Here is a 20,094-nt window from a genome sequence, read left to right as displayed (position 1 = left end):
TGCTGTGGTCTGGAAATACACTTCTGTGAGTCATAAAAGTGATTAAATCATGTCCATCCAAGAAGCACATTCCAGCTGTAATATCCTTTCTTTTGTGTATATATTTGTGTGTTGGGTTGGGGGTTATTAGAAAAGTTCCTGTGTTCCAGAGTATTTTTATTTACAAGACCCTGGTGAAACAGTGGAAGCTCTGCTCCATCATCAGTGCCTTTGTGCTAATGACAGCAATCATGCAGAAATCTCCAATGTCTCACCAGAACTGCAGCATCCCCTCGAGCAAAATGCTGATTATGGATTCATGTGCAGGAGAGCTGAACACTGGCAATAATGACCAGATATTTATGGGTGTCAAGAATCCCTCATTCCAAGAGCTCACAGAGGTACTTACACAGGGCATTCATGATTATAGTGCAGCATAATCAATGGGATTTGGACAGCTTTGTTTTGGTATGGAACAAATACATATTCACTCATAAATATCACAAGGTACTTTCTGGCTGGTCATGGATATCAGTAAATTTAATTATTATCACTAAGTGTCAAATTTAATTAAGACTGAAGAAAGCAGAAGGTGTAAACTCAGCTGCATACTAACTTTCTTCTACATAACTTCTTTTGTAATATGTATTTCTGTAATCCTGTTAACCTAATCCTGAAAAATACTTGGAAATACATACAGAAGAAAATACAACACAAGAGAAGCTACAAAAATCTGGTCTTCCATGAAAGCCATCTTGTTTTGAATAAAATCAGAATCCAACAAAAATAATCCTATTGGATCATCCAAGATCCAGGCAGAGAAAATGCTTTATTTTGTGCTAATCATAGTCATCAGAAGTGTAAGTTAATTCCAAGTGTGAAAATGAAGTAAGACTTGCCTAATGTGTGGTAATCTGAATCTTACAGTTAAAACTATCACATAAAAATTCAAGGAAAACAAAATCTTTAAGAAAGTTACCATCCCACCACAAAGCTTAGATCTGAAATCCCATCTAAAGAAATGTTAGCCGTGGATGTATTCTCAAATGAAAACAAGGAAAAGGTTAAGAGATCATTAATTGTGTCATTAATTGTAGCATCATGCTCTGGTGCTGGGATGTGCAGTGCACATCACACTGACCATCCACAGGCATGTGTTTGGTGCACATAATTCACAGGCTTTTATTGAACAAGATGATGGCAGCATCCCAGCCAGGAGGAGAAAAGATCATTCAGACAAATGGGGCAATTACACGGTAACTTCACACAATCAAAGCTAATAGGAATAAAAGACATAGTTACAGATTTTCCACTACCCTTCTCCTTAAATCAGCATGATCACTTATTGCCAGTAAATATGCCTGAGCAGGTCTCAACTCATTAGATTTTACAGAGTCTGCTCTGCTTGGTTTTCAGCTGATGAAGTTATTAGGAGTGGGTGAAGGGATCCAGGACACAGCAAAAAGGATTTATTCTTCTTGGCACACTGCTTGCCAGCCTCAAAGGCTGGATTTGGCTGTCTGACTCAGGGCAATTATGAAATACTCTTTCCAGTTCAGCTGTTGCCTCCCACATCTTTATCACCCCAAGATTCAAAGACAAGATGACTGACAGGGTACAGTAACTTGCAAAAAAGCTGAAGTAGAAAAGGAAAATCTCTTAGGGCCAACCAAGTGGAACTGAATCACCTGGGATGGACACCCCTTAACTCAGTGGTGTCAGAAACACCTTTACCTAAACTATAAACTCCACAAAGTGTTTCTGGGAGGTGAACAAAACCCTCCACTATACTTTAATCCTTCCCTCTGATTTCTTTTACAGTCCATCAGAAGGCTTTGTCTCAAAAACCTCCTCCTCCATCAAATAAAAGCAAAATAAAATGACTACTGATTTGAAGGGTGGCCTTTTAAATGAATTGTTATTATCAAACTGTTTCTACTTAGAGTGGTTACATCTACTATGTCTGTCTCTAAGTACATATTAAGCCTACAAACATATAATCTTGTAATTTTTACATGCATGTATTATGTTGGTTTGACCAACCTGCCACATCACTGACCTCATGTCACACCCAACATTTATTTCCCCATTAAGGGCTCTGGTAATAACAGACATTACAGAACATACAAACTTAAAAAACTCACACAGTCTTTGTGAGCAGATTCTTGCAGGATTTACAGAGCACTTTTTATTTGAGATTTAAAAAAAGCATGTAAGTAAATATTTTTCTTTCCTGACAACCTGCTGGTAACAGATTATCAGACCAGTTCCACACACTGATCCATAAGGACAATAAGATGAATATTTTACACTGACAAACAGTGCCATGTCCTAACTTCTCCTTCCAAACTGTGCCAACATTCATTTCAGAGGCAAAAGTCACAAAGAATCAAGACTTTACTTCAAGACAATATTAACAGGAAACTGAAACTACTGCCCAAACTGGCAATGAAGCAACTCGTGAAAATTCATTTGTATTTGCCTGCACATTTACTCCAACTAAAGACAGCTATGTACAAATTTCTTCTGATAACAGACTAAAACAAAGAAAAATAGACTCCAAATATTAAGCTGGATTTTGCAGGGGGAAAAAAACCCAACAGAACATGTAGCCAAACAAAATGTGCATAGAGTTTGAAAAGATATTTAAAAAAGCACTCAACTATCTTCACTAATCTCACAACAGCAAAACCAGGGAAGCTGTGAAATGGGAGAAAACAGATTGCATATGGAAAACTTGTTTTTCTGAGCACTATGGAGACCTGCCAATCCTCTCCTCTTCCCAGCCAACCATGAATTTTGGCCATCAGTCTAAATTCTTCATGCAAATTCCTGGCGTTGGAACATAAATGCCGAATTTTCCAAGATGGTTATACACATTTAAAAATTAATCTCAGTTTTCTAAAATTTACCACTCTGCCCCCCAACAACTCAACCTGATGTAATTTATCTCATTTTTTAAATCAGGCTGATCATGAGTAAATGTAAGCATAATTCTTACTGCAGTTTGTGCTGACAGTGATCCATTTTGTGTTTTAATTTTCTGCAGGAGTTTAACTTCACTAAAAACACAGTAATGTTCCACTAAAGCACAGACATTGAGCATTGCTCTACAAAAGAACCTGAATGAGTCACTGAAGAAAGAAATGTAAAACTCATGTGAAAATATGTAGTGCACATATTGCAATAAGAAGATTTTTTTTGGGTTTTGCCATGCCAAGTGTTCATTATGGATTCTGCAGAAGTAATAGAAAGGACAGTAGTAATAGAAAGGACATCCAAAAGTGCTCCTTGAAGCCAGCCTGGTAACTACTAGGCTCAAACAGGCAGGATTTAGTTTTTCTGAGTTCCAAGAGGAAACAGATTTAGACAATGTGTATTTCACATGGAAATCCATCACTGAGTTGATATTTATATAAGGAGGGAGATATAAAAAGCAAAAGAGAAAGCTTCATCAGGGAAAAATAATGGAAGAAAATATTTTGCAAGTAGTTCCTCAGGCAAGGCCGTGCTATTTGAACCAATAAATTAAAAACAGCCAGCTTTTTTTGTTGAATGTTGATACAAAATCATGTCAGCAACAGTAATGACAGATTGCAGGAATCTATGGCTCCTATTCATGATGAGCTCCATGGAAAAATTAACAACTGTTACATACAAACAGCGTAAGAATGTTTGCAAAACAAGCTCTCCATAAAAAGGGTGATATTTTTTCTGGATAATCACTCACAAATGGAATATTCATCACCTTCCAGTGGCTGGCAGGACTTGCCTGTGCTCCCTTTGCAGTGACACTGGTGACATGGCTGATCCAGGCCAGGGGAGCAGCAATTGTTTTTTGTTTTGTACAATTTGTTTCCCCTCCCTGTTGTTCACATAAGTACTTGTGGGGAAGAAAACTCAGGAAGCCAGGGAAAGCAGCATATGATCTAATACAAGACTTCCAAATATAAAATCTGTGAATTAAAACCTTGATTATGACAAATAGTGAAATACCTCTGATCATTTCAATGTACTATTCCTACCCATTTTACCATTAAAGACTTAGGATATCAAGAAAGTTTATCTGTGTCACATGATGTGTTTACACAATATTGATTAATTTCTGCTTCCAAGTCACTTTTCAGTTCACTTATTCAGTAAAATAAATAATTGCTGTCATTTTTATGAGAACATCTTAATTTATGTGACATATCTGAAATGTAATTCTCTGCTGAATGACAGAAAATTACTTCGTTCAGTAATAAAAAAAGAAATTTTCTCCTTAACTGACCTCACACACGAGTCAGACAATCCAGGAGCTGAAGACTTCAGTCTTCAAGTGTAGCTTCATTCCAAACTGCACTGAACAAGATGTGTTTTAGCACTGACACTTCTGCACCAGAGCCAGTGGCAGCACAGCTGGTTTGCTGGGGTGTTGGACAATACTCTTTTCCTGACCCAGAGATGGGCCAACTGAGAGGTGTTTTAAAACCTTTTATTCTATTTTCAGTCTCATGAGGAGAGTGGGATAATACAGATGTTATAATTCACACCATCACAATCAGAAGCTAATTATTTCCTAATTGCAATACTATAAGTGATACACTATAAGTGAAACACTATAAGCATTTCTTGGCCTGTCAGCTTCAGCCACACCATGCTCTAAATGCCTTAAAGCCAATCATCTAAAATTACCCCTCTGGGTCCTCCTACAATGCATCTTTCATAGTTCTATTTCTCTAAAGTATCCAGTCTTATTTGCAAGGCCATCTGTCACGACCCAGAACATCCCCCTGGCTGTCCAGGATGGGCAGGACCCCTGCCAGGGGGCTCAGGGACCCTGGCACAGACCCCAAACACCTGTGGGTTTGATTATGACCCATGGAAAAAATTACCAACCTTAGATGAAGATCAGCAAGCCACAACACTTGGGTAGAAAAATAGTGAAATTATCATGGGGTGGAAAAGTAGATTTTAGGGTTTTGGTATGGGGGTTCAGGAGGCAAGATGGAGGGAACTGGGTGTGTCCAGCCTTTCTCCTTCTTCTTCTTGGCCTCCATCTTCTGCTGTGATGGTGGCACTCACAGATTGGTTTAGAGTAGAAGCTCACTGTCTAACACAGGTGATGGGTATTGGGAAGGAATTGTAAACATTGTACATGTAGTTTTTAGTATAAAGACATAACACAGCCTGGGGGCAGGCAGAGTGCCTGGAACTGTCCTGCTGGACGGACCTCGGCAGGGCAGGAGAAAATTTTTTATAGATAAGAAACAATGAACAACCTTGAGGCTGAGAAATGAAGAGCCCTGACTCCTTCTTCAAGCACCAGGCTGGAAAAAGAGACTTTTAACAATCTCAGGGTTTCTGATAAGCTAAAGGTCCTGACAGCCATCCTTTGAAACTTGTTTCTGGTTCAATTTCTCTCTCAACAAGAGCTGAGATAGAAAGCTGATAGAATTGATAGAGTTGATAGAGCCTGTCCTACTCCATGGCATTCCTAACTCAGCGTTTCTTATCTCGAGGTTTGCATACAGCTACACACTGAGAACTCCCTCCAGATCCCAATCCCCCTGGGGCTCACTGGGGCCCAGGGCTCACCTTGTGTGTTTTGCTGTAGGTGTAGAGGTAGGCCAGCCTGTAGAGGCTCTTGTAGTGCTGGGGGAAGCGGCTGAGGCACAGGCAGAAGGAGGAGATGCACTGCTCCGTCAGGAACTTGCGCTGCTCCTCCAGGTCTGCGGGGAGGCCCTGGGGGAACTCACAGGCATCCTCTGCACAGGGCTCAGCCTTCTTCTTGCAGTCCCACTGGGAGCCTGGGGCCATGGCAGCTCTGGGGGCACTGCCAGGAGCACACTGAGGGTCCAGCAGCAGTTTCTGGGCAGTAGGCTCAGTGGGATCATAAGACACTGAGATCTCCAGCAGCTCCTCTGATTTTCCTGCAGTTGGAACAGTAAGAGAAAAGTGACAGTGAAAATGCCATTTCCAAATGGCAAATGACATCTAGAAAATGACAAAAATTCAGTATGACAAAAGGCAATCCTTTTCTTCATTAAAGCACAGACAGAAATATAAAAAAAAATTCATGACTATTTGTGATGTGCATTGAACAAGTGATCTGCAACTCATTGACAGAGCCACACCATGGTGTCTCCATTGTCTTCATTAGGGTTTTATCCTGGTATCTCCATTGTCTTCATTTGGGTTTTACCCTGGTATCTCCATTGTCTTCATTTGGGTTTTATCCTGGTATCTCCATTCCCTTCATTTGGGCTTTACCCTGGTATCTCCATTCCCTTCATTTGGGTTTTATCCTGGTATCTCCATTGTCTTAATTTGGGTTTTATCCTGGTATCTCCATTCCCTTCATTTGGGTTTTATCCTGGTGTCTCCATTTGCTTCATTTGGGTTTTACCCTGGTATCTCCATTGTCTTAATTTGGGTTTTATCCTGAACAATAGTTAGGAATTCACACCTTACACAAAATATAGGGTTTTACATAGTCTTGGAAGATTGAGGTGGAGGAGTGAAAAAAGCCAAAATAAAAGAGTAAATTCAGGAATATTTTATTGCAAAGAAAAGAAGAAAGAACAGAAAATGCCATCCTCCCAAGTGAAATGTTTTATTCTTAATAGTCTGTCTAGAACACAATCCCAGAACACAAAATGGACTCAGACAGAAGGATTAGCAGCAGCTCACCTGGTCTTCTGCATAATGTAGGACCTACAATTCCATGTAAATATTTCTGTGATTAACTGGGTAACTTATAATTCAATTGAACCATCTTTCACTGAAGGATACTAAATCTTACTTCAGAAATCATCTTGCTACAGTGGCAGCTTCCACATTTCCTGCTAGCTAACCACTGCTGCTGGAAACACACATCCTACATGCAGATTAATTTCCTTAACTTTGATCTTCAGTCATGGAAGTTTACCATGCCTTTGTCTTTGCTATGATAAAGAGTCTCTTACATTAGATCTTATCTCCCAGCAGAGTGTACAGATACACTAAAATGTACTTCATCCTCAAATATAAAGCTGCTCCATAACTTTTTCTCTCATAAGGCTGAATTTTTGAGTCAAACATGTTTTATAGAACACATATTTTTTCAAAATGTGCTTGCCTGATGTCTATACCCAAAATAATTTTACTGTACAGGTAGCTTTATGGGAAACAACATCTGTTCTAATAAACACCACTAATTTAAGAATGCATTTGATGGTTTTTCTGACAGACAGATGATGACAATAACACAGCTCACTGCAAGCCTGAAAAAGAGCCATGATTTTAGTCTAGTAGCCAAATACTACTGGATTTAGTGATTATGGAAGTAAAACTAGGAACTGGCATCTATTTCAGCATGTTAATGCAAGCACCACCACAGGCTTCCTTAGCTTGGGCAAGACTGAAGTAAAATATTTTTAAAAATTAGAAACTAAGGTAATCCAAGTCTGCAAACAAAGACAAAACTGCTTGGCACTTGTTCCTAGTGAGATCAGGGAAGTGGTTCAGGACTCTCCACAGCATGATCTCTGGATCTCTGGAACTGGGAAAGTGTGAGCTGGCAAAGAAGACTTAACATCCCACAAAAAGCCACAGCCTGGAAAGGTGGACAAAATTTACACATTGGTTTTGTTTGTCTTTCCCTGTTGAAGTCCAGCCTCTTTATCTACTGCCACATCCAACTGTACAAACATCAGACAAAGGGAAACTCCAGCTAATGGATTCTGAAACCATTTTTCCAGTGGAATACAGAACATTTAGTACTATTATATATGGAAAAATCTGGTAGAGAGCAATTCTAGCTCTCCACTGGAATGAAGTATACAATGGAATAAAGCATCTAAATTCTACTACTTAAGCTCTTCTCTGTACTGAATATGGGACAGAACAAAAGGTCATCTATTCCTGGGGAAAATAAAAAAGTCTTGTTTGAGACTATATTCAAATAACTACTCTTTAAATTATTTAAAAATATGAAACACTGAAGAAAAAGCAAATAATGACCTAAAAGAAGGCAAGTCAGTCAAAGGGCCAGCAGACAGCAGTTCAGTTTTTCTTTGTAAGATTTAACAGACAGAACAAATTGGATTGGTGGACAAATTAATGGGGCACAGCTCTAAATTTAAGCTACACATAGAGGCAGCAATGATACCTAGTTCAAATCCTCAGTCACAGTGCAGCATATTTCAGTGCAAGCCAGGAGAAACACTTTAATGAGACTACTGCAGCTGACATGATGATCTATTAAATCAGGCCTACCCTTTTCCTCTGCAGATCCCAGGGTCTCTTTGAGCACCAGAGTATCAGCACAGGTAGCAGAAATCCTCTTCTCTGTGTAAGTCTTCTTCAGGCTGTCCTGAGAGCTGGCAGGCTCATTGAACATGTCCTGTGTGGAGCTGGAGTCAGACAGCACTGCTCCTGTGCTATCCTGACTCCTCTCTGCAAAGAGATAAAGAAGGAATGCATCTCTTCATAGCCCTCAAGCTGCTGCTTGTCTCTTGGTAACAGCAACACAAAACTCTGCAAACTCTTACAACTGCCACACAGGATCCCTTACCACCACCAAGGAAAGGTATTTCATTCTCACCACATTTCTTCCTAGAATATAATCCTGGAATTTGATTCAAAAGCAATAAAGCTCAATTTTCAAGAGCAGTTAGGCTGGGGACACAGTATTTCAGGCAGTATGGCCCTGGAAAATCTCCCAGGTTTACTGGACCCAGTATAATTTTGAACCTGACACAAGCAAAGTTCAATTGACAAGAGAACACCATGAAGAACAATACTGGTAAAAATTACTCATGAAAGAAAGAAAAATCAGTAAAATTAGAGGGCAAAGACTTACAGGGGTGATCTCTGATGCCAACTATCCTGCAGGTGTAAGATGCTATTCAACAAACACTCTGAAAGGTGATTGGATATGGCAAATAAACAACACGTCAAAGAACCAGGCCTAACACAGACAGGGAAACTGGACCTCGAGGCAGCCACAGAAGAAAAGGAGAAGTGACTTTACCTTGACAGAGTGGAGCAGGGGCTGCTGACTACAGCACAGTCACAACTAAGCTGTCAATGAGCACAGGAACAGGCATTGTGACTTTATCAGGGGGATAAAACACACCTCAGAACAGGCAAGTGAAAACCTCCCACTCATGTCTGAAACCTGCCAGATATAACCCAAGTTCTTTACATCAAGGGTTATCAGAGGCAACCCTGCATGAGTAAAGAACACAGCTGAGTGTCTCTGACAGAAAGAGGCCTGCACATTCCCACTGAGATGGGGAACTGGCATTTTTCCATATTGTGCCAACAATTCAGTGTTCAATATAAAATTCCTATACAGGCAATTCCCTTTAAATCTGGAGTCCAGAGGAATTATTTCCCATTTCTTCTTAAGATACTGATACTTGATTCTGCCCAATTTATTCTTAAGATACTGATACTTGATTCTGTGATCTAGTTAAAGATGTCCCTGCTCATTGCAGATGATCTTTAAAGGTCCATTCCAATCCAAACCATTTTATAATTCTGTACAGAAATGGCATAACCAGGAGGGGGTTACATCCATTGTCTAGGCAGTTCCACTGCATTCTGATTCATCAATTTTATTGATAAGATCAAGAAAGAAAATTAACAAAGCAAAAGCCCTTGCTTTGAGATGAGCGGATAATTTAATTAAATTTCTTCTGTTCCATCTGAATTGCACTTGTTCAGGAGAGAGCTAAGGGCCTCCTATGAATTTATTTTATCAAGATAAATCCCTCTGCAAACCTTCAGCTTGCAGATCAGGTTCTGCTAATTAGGATTCCAATGAATTTAAACCAAATTTGATGCACTCTGTAGGTTTTTCACTACCACACAAAGAAAACCTTCCCTTTCAGTGAGCAGATCTTAATAAAACTATCTTGGAAAAGAATGGGGGAACAGTATTTGCTTCCTAATTGGAAGCTATAGAAGCTGGTTAATGATGACAAGTTTTATACAGAAAGAATATAATTACAAAGAATGGGAAGAGAAGATTCTGAAGAGAGGTCAGTCAAGCTTTAAATGACTCATTTATAAAGCTTTAATAACTTTCTGTGGTACAAATCAATACTATTGAACTCCCAGTTGACATCAGGGAAATCATTTACAGTAGCTCCCTTGGTATTTTTTTTTTAAAGAAGTTTCTGTATCTGTGGCAAAGAGGCTGAATTACTCATCTAGGGGAAAAAAAATTGCAAATTTCCAGATGTTGCCACAAGCCTGCAGGTCAGTTCTGATGTGTGGGTTATGACAGATGAAGCATCAGAATGTAAATCAAGAAATGCCAGAGCAATATGCCTGGGTGAGATCAGACACTGGGAAATTACAATAGTTTTTCATCATGCAAAGACAGACAATGATTCAACATATTAAATTTCAAATGTATGTATGAGCTTTTCCTTATGGGAACAAATGTAAACACCTCCTTATAATTAGCCAGCTAATTTAATTTGAAATTTCTGCTTAAATAAGTGTGGGTCTAGGTAGGGATGTTTATTCTCCTTTTCTTTCAATATATTAACCCTGTTTAAAAAATGACATTAACATTGGGCTTCTTAACCACTGGAAACCAGAGGAAGGTGACTATTGAGACAACTTTCTATTATATTAGATATTCCTTGAATGCAGCAGATACTTTCAAACTAAGTGAGCCAGATGGAAAACCCTGGAGTATTCCAGAAATTAGCAGCAGCCACCAATTATTAGCATTAATTTCTCAGAAACCACAGAGGATGGGTCAAGTCCCAGGGAATGTAAAACAAAGTGCAGTGCTTATCTTTACAAAGGATGAAAGGTCAAAGCTGTGAGCCAGCCTGCCTTCATCTCCCACAGAATTATTTGAGCATTAATAAATAAATCCTTCTCTAAGCACCTAAAAGGTAACAGGATCAGGAGTGGAAAATGTGTGAGTGGATCCCAGCACACACATTTCACATGTGAATTTGTGATGAATTTGTGAAGAATTTGTGATTCTCAAACCAGAACTGGCCTAAATGTCAGGCTACTCTACACACACCTCAGCAAAGCAGCATTCTTGAATGTGCAATCAGTAACTTCCCAGAAAAAATCTGTAAGAGCCTTCCTGTTCTACTGAGCACTAATGAAAATTAAACTTAATTACAGTGTCTGTATTTGGGACCCACATTTTAAAAAAGACACTGAAATAGGGAAAAATTAATTCAGAGGAGAGGATAAAAATGAGAGATTAATGAGATGACATATGAAAATTACCAGGAGAATTGGACTTATCTTAAAAAAGATGAGGTAGAATTTCCAAATACATATGATTAACCAAAATAAAAATACAATAATTGCTGTTCATATTCATTAGGTACAGTGCAATGGGTTTTAATTGCAGCAAGAAAATTGACTTTTTTTTGCCCTCATCTCTATCTTAACTGCTACATAGAGTTAGAAAATAGCACAGTGAACCAACCTACAGTCACTGTGGGCTTTCAAAGACAGGCAAACAGCCATCAATTGTTAGGTTACCCAAGATGTTCCTTAACATAATAAAAACCTCTGTCAACACCTAAATACTGCAGTATGCAATGCAGAACTTGTGGCAACTGCAGCAATGCACATCCTAACTCTGGTTTTCTAAAAAGAAAAAAAAAGAATATTTTGTATACATGGAATTACTATTCTCTTCTAGCCTAGCTGCCAAATACAGCTTTTTTTAATAAATATAAATATGCTAGATGGACACACAGCAGATATTTTACATTTGTTGTGCTGTGAAGTTTTTCCTTTCTCTGGAAGGAGCTCAGTGCAGTTGAGGCAGTCATTATTGCTATTTAACCTGGGTGCCAAGGACTGCAGTGTGTGAGGCAGAGAGTGAATTCCAAATTCCCAACTGCTCTCAACACCTGCCCTTCTGAATGACTCCAATCCATGGAGAACATCAGTGCTTTTTAATAATTTCTGCCATAATTAGAAACAATTTAATGCAACCCAGTGTAATTTAAGAGTTAGAAAGTATATGTTTGTATATTTTACATATATTTTTATATTTCCATTTGAAATATTTGATATTTTTATATTTTGTTTACCTATTTTCTTAGTTTCCCCATAAAATATATAAATATATAAAATATCTTTTTATATATTTATATATTTTTATATTTAAAATTTAAAAAATACTTTATATTTTTATATTTTGTTTACCTATTTTCTTAGTTTCCCCATAAAATAAAGAATATATAAATATATAATATATAAAATATATTTTATATATTTATGTATTTTTATATTTCAATTTTAAAATATTTAATATTTTTATATTTTTACCTACTTTCTTAGTTTCCCCATAAAATATAAATATATAATATACAAAATATAATATACAAAATATTTTAATATTTGTGTATATTTTAATATTTAAATTAAAATATTTTTATTTTAATATTTTGTTTACCTATTTTCTTAGTTCCCCAACAGCAATAAGACAAGCTTTTCCAAAAAGCTGGGGTGGTCTCTTGTTGTAAGAGATTGATAAATCAAGGACTAAATATTCTTTTGAGGTCCCTCCCTGTAAAGTTTCTTATTACTTCAAAAGCCAAGATAAAAATACAGCTGGGTATTAATGTCCCAAAATTATTATCTGTAGCAGAAATGAAGAGCCTAGGGAGAAAGTTCTACTAAATTGTGCATAAGTAACTGCAACTACATTCCTAGGAAAAATCTGATCTGATAGTAGATGTTTCTCCTTGGTATTATTATATTTTGTTTCATTACTTCATTGCATCATTCCTAAGCTTTAGGAAGATTTCAAACAACTGGATGAGCTGAAATCTCAATTTGATGTAAAGTTAAATATTTCATGTTTATCTCTAAAAAATTCAGAAAATGGCACTTGAAAGCAAGAAGTAAGTTTTTTTTAATCTCATTTCTCATAATGTCCTCAACTTGTGACATTTCATTTCACATCTATGTCAGATTACATCCCCTACTCTGTCACAAGGTGAAAAAGAGCAGCTTTGGACAGGAGATTTAAAAAGGTCAAAAGAAGAATCTTGTTAATTTTCAAAGACATTAGTAAAAAAATACTAATTATTATCAGAAGGATGTCATTGGGAAGAAAGAACTTGTATATTCATCTGTACTGCCAGGACCTTCACCGCAGCACACTGAGGTCCTGTCAGTCACATGGATGATTAAATCACTGCCATTACTGAACCACATCTGTCACAGATGTTAGAAAAAATATCTGATGTCTGTTTGCCTTAATTCCATGCTTAAGAGCATTTTAACATTAATCTTATCCTGAATTAAATAGGTTTACTGGCTTGGCTTCAAAAAATCCCTGTTCCCACTATTGCTCCACAGCAGACACAGCCAGCTGCATGTCACTGTCACAGCTCCCTGCAGGCCAGCCCACCAGCAGGACAGAGCTGTGGCACACTCAGCAGAGCAGAAATGGCCTTAAAATGGTTTCAGTTTAAAATGCAGCAGGAAACAGAGCTCAGAAATGGCCTTAAAATGGTTTCATTTTAAAATGCAGCATTGCACAGAGCTCAGAACTGCAGCAGGGACTGCCCTGTGCCAGCACCTCCCACAGGAGCCCTGTGCACCATCCATGAGCACTGGGACCCAAACTGAACCCTCAGCGCTGAAACAGGGACAAGGAGAGATGTGTCACTGCTGAGTGACCAAACTGAGCCCTGGGACAGGACAAGGACACAGTGTCACTGCTGAGTGACCAAACTGAGCCCTGGGACAGGACAAGGAGAGATGTGTCACTGCTGAGTGACCAAACTGAGCCCTGGGACAGGGACAAGGACACAGTGTCACTGCTGAGTGACCAAACTGAGCCCTGGGACAGGGACAAGGACACAGTGTCACTGCTGAGTGACCAAACTGAGCCCTGGGACAGGACAAGGACACAGTGTCACTGCTGAGTGACCCAAATGAGCCCCCTCAGTACTGGGACAGGGACAGAGATGTGTCACAGAGTGAGTGACCAAACTGAGTCCCCTGTGCTGGGACAGGGACAAGGAGGGGGATGTGTCACAGCTGAGTGACCCAACTGAGCCCTCAGCACTGGGACAGGGACAGAGATGTGTCACAGTGTGAGTGACCCAGCACTGGGACAGGGACAAGGAGAGAGATGTGTCACAGCTGAGTGACCCAACTGAGCCCTCAGCACTGGGACAGGGACAGTGATGTGTCACTGCTGAGTGACGTGGAGCAGCTCAGACAATGCCAGTGCCAGCTCTCACTGCTAAGCATGATGAGCAGGCACAGAATTACAGAATTGATGCTCAGGGGAGCTGAAGCACAGCTCCATGGTGCCAATAGCAATGAGGTGTTCTGCCTTGGACAATTATTTTTTATGCAGCTCGGTAATCCTCTTTTGAAACTTTCTGGAAGTTAAAAGGAAGATGGAGAAGATCTCTGAGACATCTGCATACAGGAGTAAGTAAAGGCTCAGAAAGCCAAGAGTGTACAACTCACTTCTGAATGATATCTTGGTCTGTCTTAAACATCTTAAGGAAAATGTGCATCCAGTTACTGTGAGAAGGTGTCTGAATCATGATAAACAATCAGTTAAAAGTCAAAAAGTCAGAAATGAGTGGCCCAGAAAGCTTTTCTATACATATGCTAACTCAATTTGCAGAACAGAAACATCCTGCTGCACAGTTCAGAGCTTATGAATAAGCAACTATATATAACTGGAAAAAAATCTTGTGTCATGCAGTAAAGGTGGGCTGTTCACAGGCTGTGAAGGTACAGACTCTCTTTGTCCTGCCTGGCACCATCTCTCCCCTCTCCTCTTGAACATGTGAGCATTTTTCTTCACTGGTCTGCAGTCAGAAACATGATGTATCACAGAATTCTCATTCTGCAAACAGACTCCACCCATAACAGAAGACAACATTTAGCTCTGCATCAAAAGGCACTTGCACATTATTAAAAAACAAAGGAATTGCAAAGATTTGCATGGGAGTAGGTTAATTTGAGGACAGCAGTTTAAAGGGAGTTCTCTTTTAACATGAGTCAAAGATGAGAGTCTATGTTTTGTCTGGCTGTACCCAACACAGAATGTGTTTCCATAACTTACAGTCCTGGATTGCTGTTCTGTCTCCAAGAGCACCAGAGCATCTCCCCCATGTCCCATCTATTTGGACAAATGCTTTTTCCATAATCTCACACTACATCTCAGTGTGACACTTGGACTAATCAGAGAGAGGTTAAACTGGGGAAAGGTAAAAATGGAGCACAGTGCAATAAACTGGGCGTGATCCATTATTCATGGAGTCCAGTGTGCAGTCCCCATGGACACCCAGCACCACGTGCCAGCACAGCACATGCACTGCAGACCCAAAGATTGCATTTCTAACTGCTGAAAAAAGAGAATTTTAAGGGCATTCCAAAATGCAAAGTGGATGTTCTTTTTATGCACAGAAACATCCACTCCATCCCAGCAGCTGATTTAGCTTTGCATGAGTGACAACCTGGTGCAAGGAGTTGCTCAGAGATCACCTTTGTCTCATCAGCATGTTGAGAACCCCCATTTACAAAAAGTGTGCATCTTCATCACATTTGCAGAATTACAGACCAACAAACTATGGGGTGAGACTTCTCCCACAGCAGGAAGCAAGGAGCCTTTCCTGTGAGTTTATCATGCAGCTTCTGCCAATTATTAAAAGCAAGCCGTGACAGGTAAAAGCAGGAAGAGAATGCCTGGGGAACAGAGATTTGTGTAAAGGTTAGAGGCAGCACGGGCAATATTGGTTGCAAAAGCAATCAGGCAAAGACAAACACAAAAAAGGACAATTAAGTCTAACTACACACGACATACTACATGACATGGATGAAGACTTAAACAACACAACATTTTCACACTGCAATAGCCATGGATACATCATCTGCATACCACCACAGGAATATGGAACTGAGTATCAACACAACAAAGGCATATCACAGCAATAAAGACCACCTAAACAATCTCCCAGTCTACTTTTTGGTAAACAGATACCTTATTCACATTTTTTAAATTTTATTTTACTACTTTTCCTGCTTTCTGAACTAACTCTATTGCTTTTACTGCAGTTGGTTTTTACTGACTACATCCATCCAGCCTGTACAGAGGAGGACAGAGAGCATATCTGTTTTGCTATGTAACCATTTAGCTGAAACACAGTAACAGCACAGGTAATGAAAGTCTGAGTGGCTGGCAAGTTCCTGGGTTTTCCTGTTCCCTATTTTGCTCTTAGAAAAGAAAGAGTCTCAATCTATGCTTCAGACTTCTAATGCCAGTTTACACTTTGGAGGGTTATAAAATAGCAATAGGCAGGGGTGATGACAGGAAAGATGGGATTAACAGAAGGAAAGAAAAGATGTTGCCAAATGGAAGGATAAGAAAAGAGAAAGGAAGCTGCCCATTTTACACACATGACAGCAGCAAGTCAGCCAGCAAAGAGCAGCTGCCACTCAGCAATACTTTTGTCTCCTTGAAGGAGATATGTGCTGGCAGCTGCCATGAGGAAAAAGTAGTTTAGTTACTTTACAATCTGTATTTATTGGTTCCTTTCTCCTGCTTTCATTAAATACACAACTTAAATCTAGTATCACCAGCACTCACTGGATCTGGAGCCTCTCAATGCTCTCAACTTTAACACTGATTTCTGCATATCCCAGTCATCATCTTCCAGCAGCAAAACTTCCTAGAGAGCTACAGAACTGTAATGACACATTTAAATAGAATGTATTCAAAATAAGTCTGCCCTCACAGCTTCACCTGTTTACAGATAAATGTTTGAAGATCAGAACCCCAGGATTTTCATGAAAAGATGTTTGGCTGTACAGCAATTCTCTCCAGCTTGTCATGAGATAATCTGCTGCTCTAGAAGGCACCAAACTAACAAGCCCACCAAAACCCAAACCCACAAAAGCCACAAAATTAATAGAATAAGCAGAGTTCAGAAGGAACTGCAAGTGTTCATCTAGTCCATTCCTTTTTCATCAGAATAAATTATATCCCCATCATGCCTGGCAGACAGCTGCATTGCCACTTTTTAATGACTTCCAGGGCTAAAATACTGCAGGGTTATACAAAACCAGAATTTCCTAAGACTACCCTAACACAGTTTTCTAATGCTCAGAATGAAAATGCAATTTAAATGCAATATCATCTGTTCTGTCTTCCATGAACACAGATATCCTAGGGTTTTGCTTCTAACTCTTTGTACAGCTTCCAACACTATCTAGGTTACTCTGCTGTCATGTCTCCCCTGAGCCTTCTCCTCTGCAGACAAAGCATCCCAATTCCTTCTCTCTTTCCCACAGGTCATGTTTTCTCAAAGCACAGAACACAGAAATGGTCAAAAAAGGTCTCTGAGGTCAGTAATGATCTCAAATAGCATCTTGCTTGTGGTAATATATGAAAATTGTGCAAAACTACAATACCCTTACTTTACTTATGCCATCTGTGATCAACAATATCAATGCAAGAGTAAATAAGAGTATTGTCAAGCCTCAGAAAGAATAAATACCTAGGCTGAATTTTGGTCAATTATTTGTTCCTGAACAGCAATATAGACTGCTTCATTTCTGTCAGAATGGTTAAAAAATAATCTAAAGAGTAGTCAAATGATGAGTATTTTCTTGCTATTTTTAGGATTGGTACAATGGAAATGCTGGCGCCAGCTTTCTTCAGTGATGTGATTATGTGTAAGATGTCAGGAGCATTTTACTTCAAAAGTCTGTATTTTAATACAAGTAAAATGCAAATGCATGCAGAAGAGCAGAGTATATGTAATAATATAAAAGTGGAAGACTTCTGAGCCTGTTAGCTCAGCCTGTTAGCTCTTCCATCTGTAACAGCCCCAAGGCAAATATTTCAGTTTCCTGGGGTTCTTCAATATGCTCTATCCAGGCTTTAGTTGTGCCAGCAACTCACAAAACATTCTGAATGATGCAGAACTCTGCAATTCTCCTTGTCATGGTTACACACAGCCTTGCTGAAGATCACCCAAACTCTGCCTCTCCCAGCAGCTGCCATTTGGAATTGCTTTGCCAGCACAAAGCTCAGTCCCAGCTAGGCTCAGCTTGCAGATCCAGCCCTGGCACAGGCAGATGTGGCTGCACTGGCACCTCCAGCCTTGGCTCAGCAGCCATCCCTGCCACAGCCACAATGTCTCACTGCAGAGGAGGCTCCAAGCACACACACTGGGGATTTATTCAGCTGATGGCTCTCCTGGGAGCCTGAGACACTCTTCAGGACCAAACAGATGTAGTCCTAGGCAGAAATGCTCCCCACAGGGAATATTACTTAAGAAATATTTAAATATATGCTCCCTTCTATGCTATTTTGTCAAAAGACATCAAAAAGCCAATAAAAGAGCCTGATCACTGCATAACCCATTGACACCTCCACACTACAAATGATCTCAAAACAGTCTAATGAATTACTCCCAAGTGAAATGCAAGCAGTAACAAAACAAACATTTCTCTGTTCAATATAATGAGAGAAATAAAAGAGCTTCTGTTGGTCGCACCAAGAATTGTTGTGGAAAAGAAATAAATTCACCCTGAAAAAATTTCAGACTAGGAACATTTGTTTCAAAACTGTGTCAACAAAGTTATTTACAATTTCCATTCTTCAGAAAATGACAATAGGAAGCAGCCCACCCTCCAGAAATAAATTCATATCAAGCAGAGCATTTCCGTGGGGCCTGGCACATTCAACCAACACCAAGCTAAACACTGTAGGTATTTTACTCCTTGAGTGCTGATACTCATAGATCCAGATGGATAAACAAATGGCTGGAAGAGTAGAATCAGAATCAAATTCCTAGCCAAATAATAAACTCAGGTTACTTAAATTGTAACTTAATTTCTATTATATATGCAATTGCAAAATCTTCATTAACACTATGACACCATCCCCCTTCTTCTTACATTTACAAGCCAATTATTTATTCTATCACTTTATATTCTACAAAGATGAGCTGCTAACCAGTCATTGTAAATGATAAAGAAAAATTAAAAGATGAAATCTACTGGACTGTCATGCAAATCACTTCGTGCTGAATCACAATATATTCAAAATAGTTGCCACCTGCCTCCTTCAAGGAATTGCAATATAGGCTTGTGTTGTCTTTTTACCAATTTGTCTTGTTTGAACCAGTTTGAATTTGCACCGTTCATTTCACACAGGCCAAAACAGTGTCCAGTCTTCTAAAGACTGAACCCACACCTTTCCTAAAGAGCTCTGAAGAAAAAAAATCACTGAAAATTCAGTGAACTCATACTCCTCCTACCAACACTACAGTTTTGACTAAGTGACAGGCACCAGCGGTGGCAGGTGACAACTTTGATTTTCGTATTTAAAGCTCTGACTGTACATTGATTCTATTTTAAGGCACTGAATATATAAAAAAAGAATGAGCTTCAATATTGCCCGTGGTACCACAGACCCCTCACCCTCGCTGAGCAGTTGGCTGGAACTGCTCAAGCCCCCCATGCAGAGCTCAGAGCACTCCCTGCTGCAGAATGAGAACAGGACTGTACCGTCCGGCGTTGCCTGCTGGCGGGGTTTTTTACATTTGACGTAATCGTGGTCAACTGGAGTGGCTGTGTAAGGTGGGGATGTCAGACCTGGACCTGAGGACGAGGGGAGGGAAGTCCCAGGGCCTGGCACTGTTCCAGCTGAGGAGTGAGAGTCTTCATCTATCAAGCAAGGCTTTTCTCTGGGAGGGCGACAAGAAAGGAGAAGTATTACTGTGATATTTTCTGAAAAATCCCCTCGCCAGGATTTGTTCTCCTGGGAAGTTGGGAAGCTTCAGCTTCTCCCTGTCCTGCTGCTTTGGAATGTGATTTAGAGAATTGTTTATTCTAGTATGTGAATTGTTTTTAATTAATGACTAATCCTAGTCTAGCTGTATCAGACTTTCTGGCCAGTCATGGGTTTTTATTATTTATTCTTTTCTAGCTTTCTGTCTGTATCCTTTTTCTATAGTTTAGTATACTTTTAGTATATATTATATATATATATATATAATATATATAATCTATAATCTATAATCTATTTTATATAATCTATAATATATATTATTATATATTATATAATAATATTATTACAACATAACACAATATAACATA

General features: G+C 39.2%; 1 protein-coding gene across 1 annotated transcript in view; it reads right to left on the bottom strand.

The window, feature by feature from the left end:
- The window catches only part of CABIN1 (calcineurin binding protein 1), a 116,469-nt gene that overhangs the window by 64,864 nt on the left and 31,511 nt on the right, over window positions 1-20,094 (bottom strand). Inside the window, exons 27-29 of the mRNA XM_058816521.1 lie at window positions 19,504-19,682; window positions 8,221-8,400; window positions 5,560-5,894 (exon numbers count right to left, since the gene is read on the bottom strand). Of these exons, the coding sequence (XP_058672504.1) occupies window positions 5,560-5,894; window positions 8,221-8,400; window positions 19,504-19,682 (694 nt within the window). The remainder of the gene's footprint in view (window positions 1-5,559; window positions 5,895-8,220; window positions 8,401-19,503; window positions 19,683-20,094) is intronic.

Source organism: Ammospiza caudacuta, chromosome 18 (assembly GCF_027887145.1).
Source record: "Ammospiza caudacuta isolate bAmmCau1 chromosome 18, bAmmCau1.pri, whole genome shotgun sequence".
In the NCBI taxonomy this organism is placed as follows: Eukaryota; Metazoa; Chordata; class Aves; order Passeriformes; family Passerellidae; genus Ammospiza; species Ammospiza caudacuta.
The sequence above is the reverse complement of the archived record's forward strand: the minus strand, read 5'-3'. Positions and strand labels throughout refer to the sequence as shown.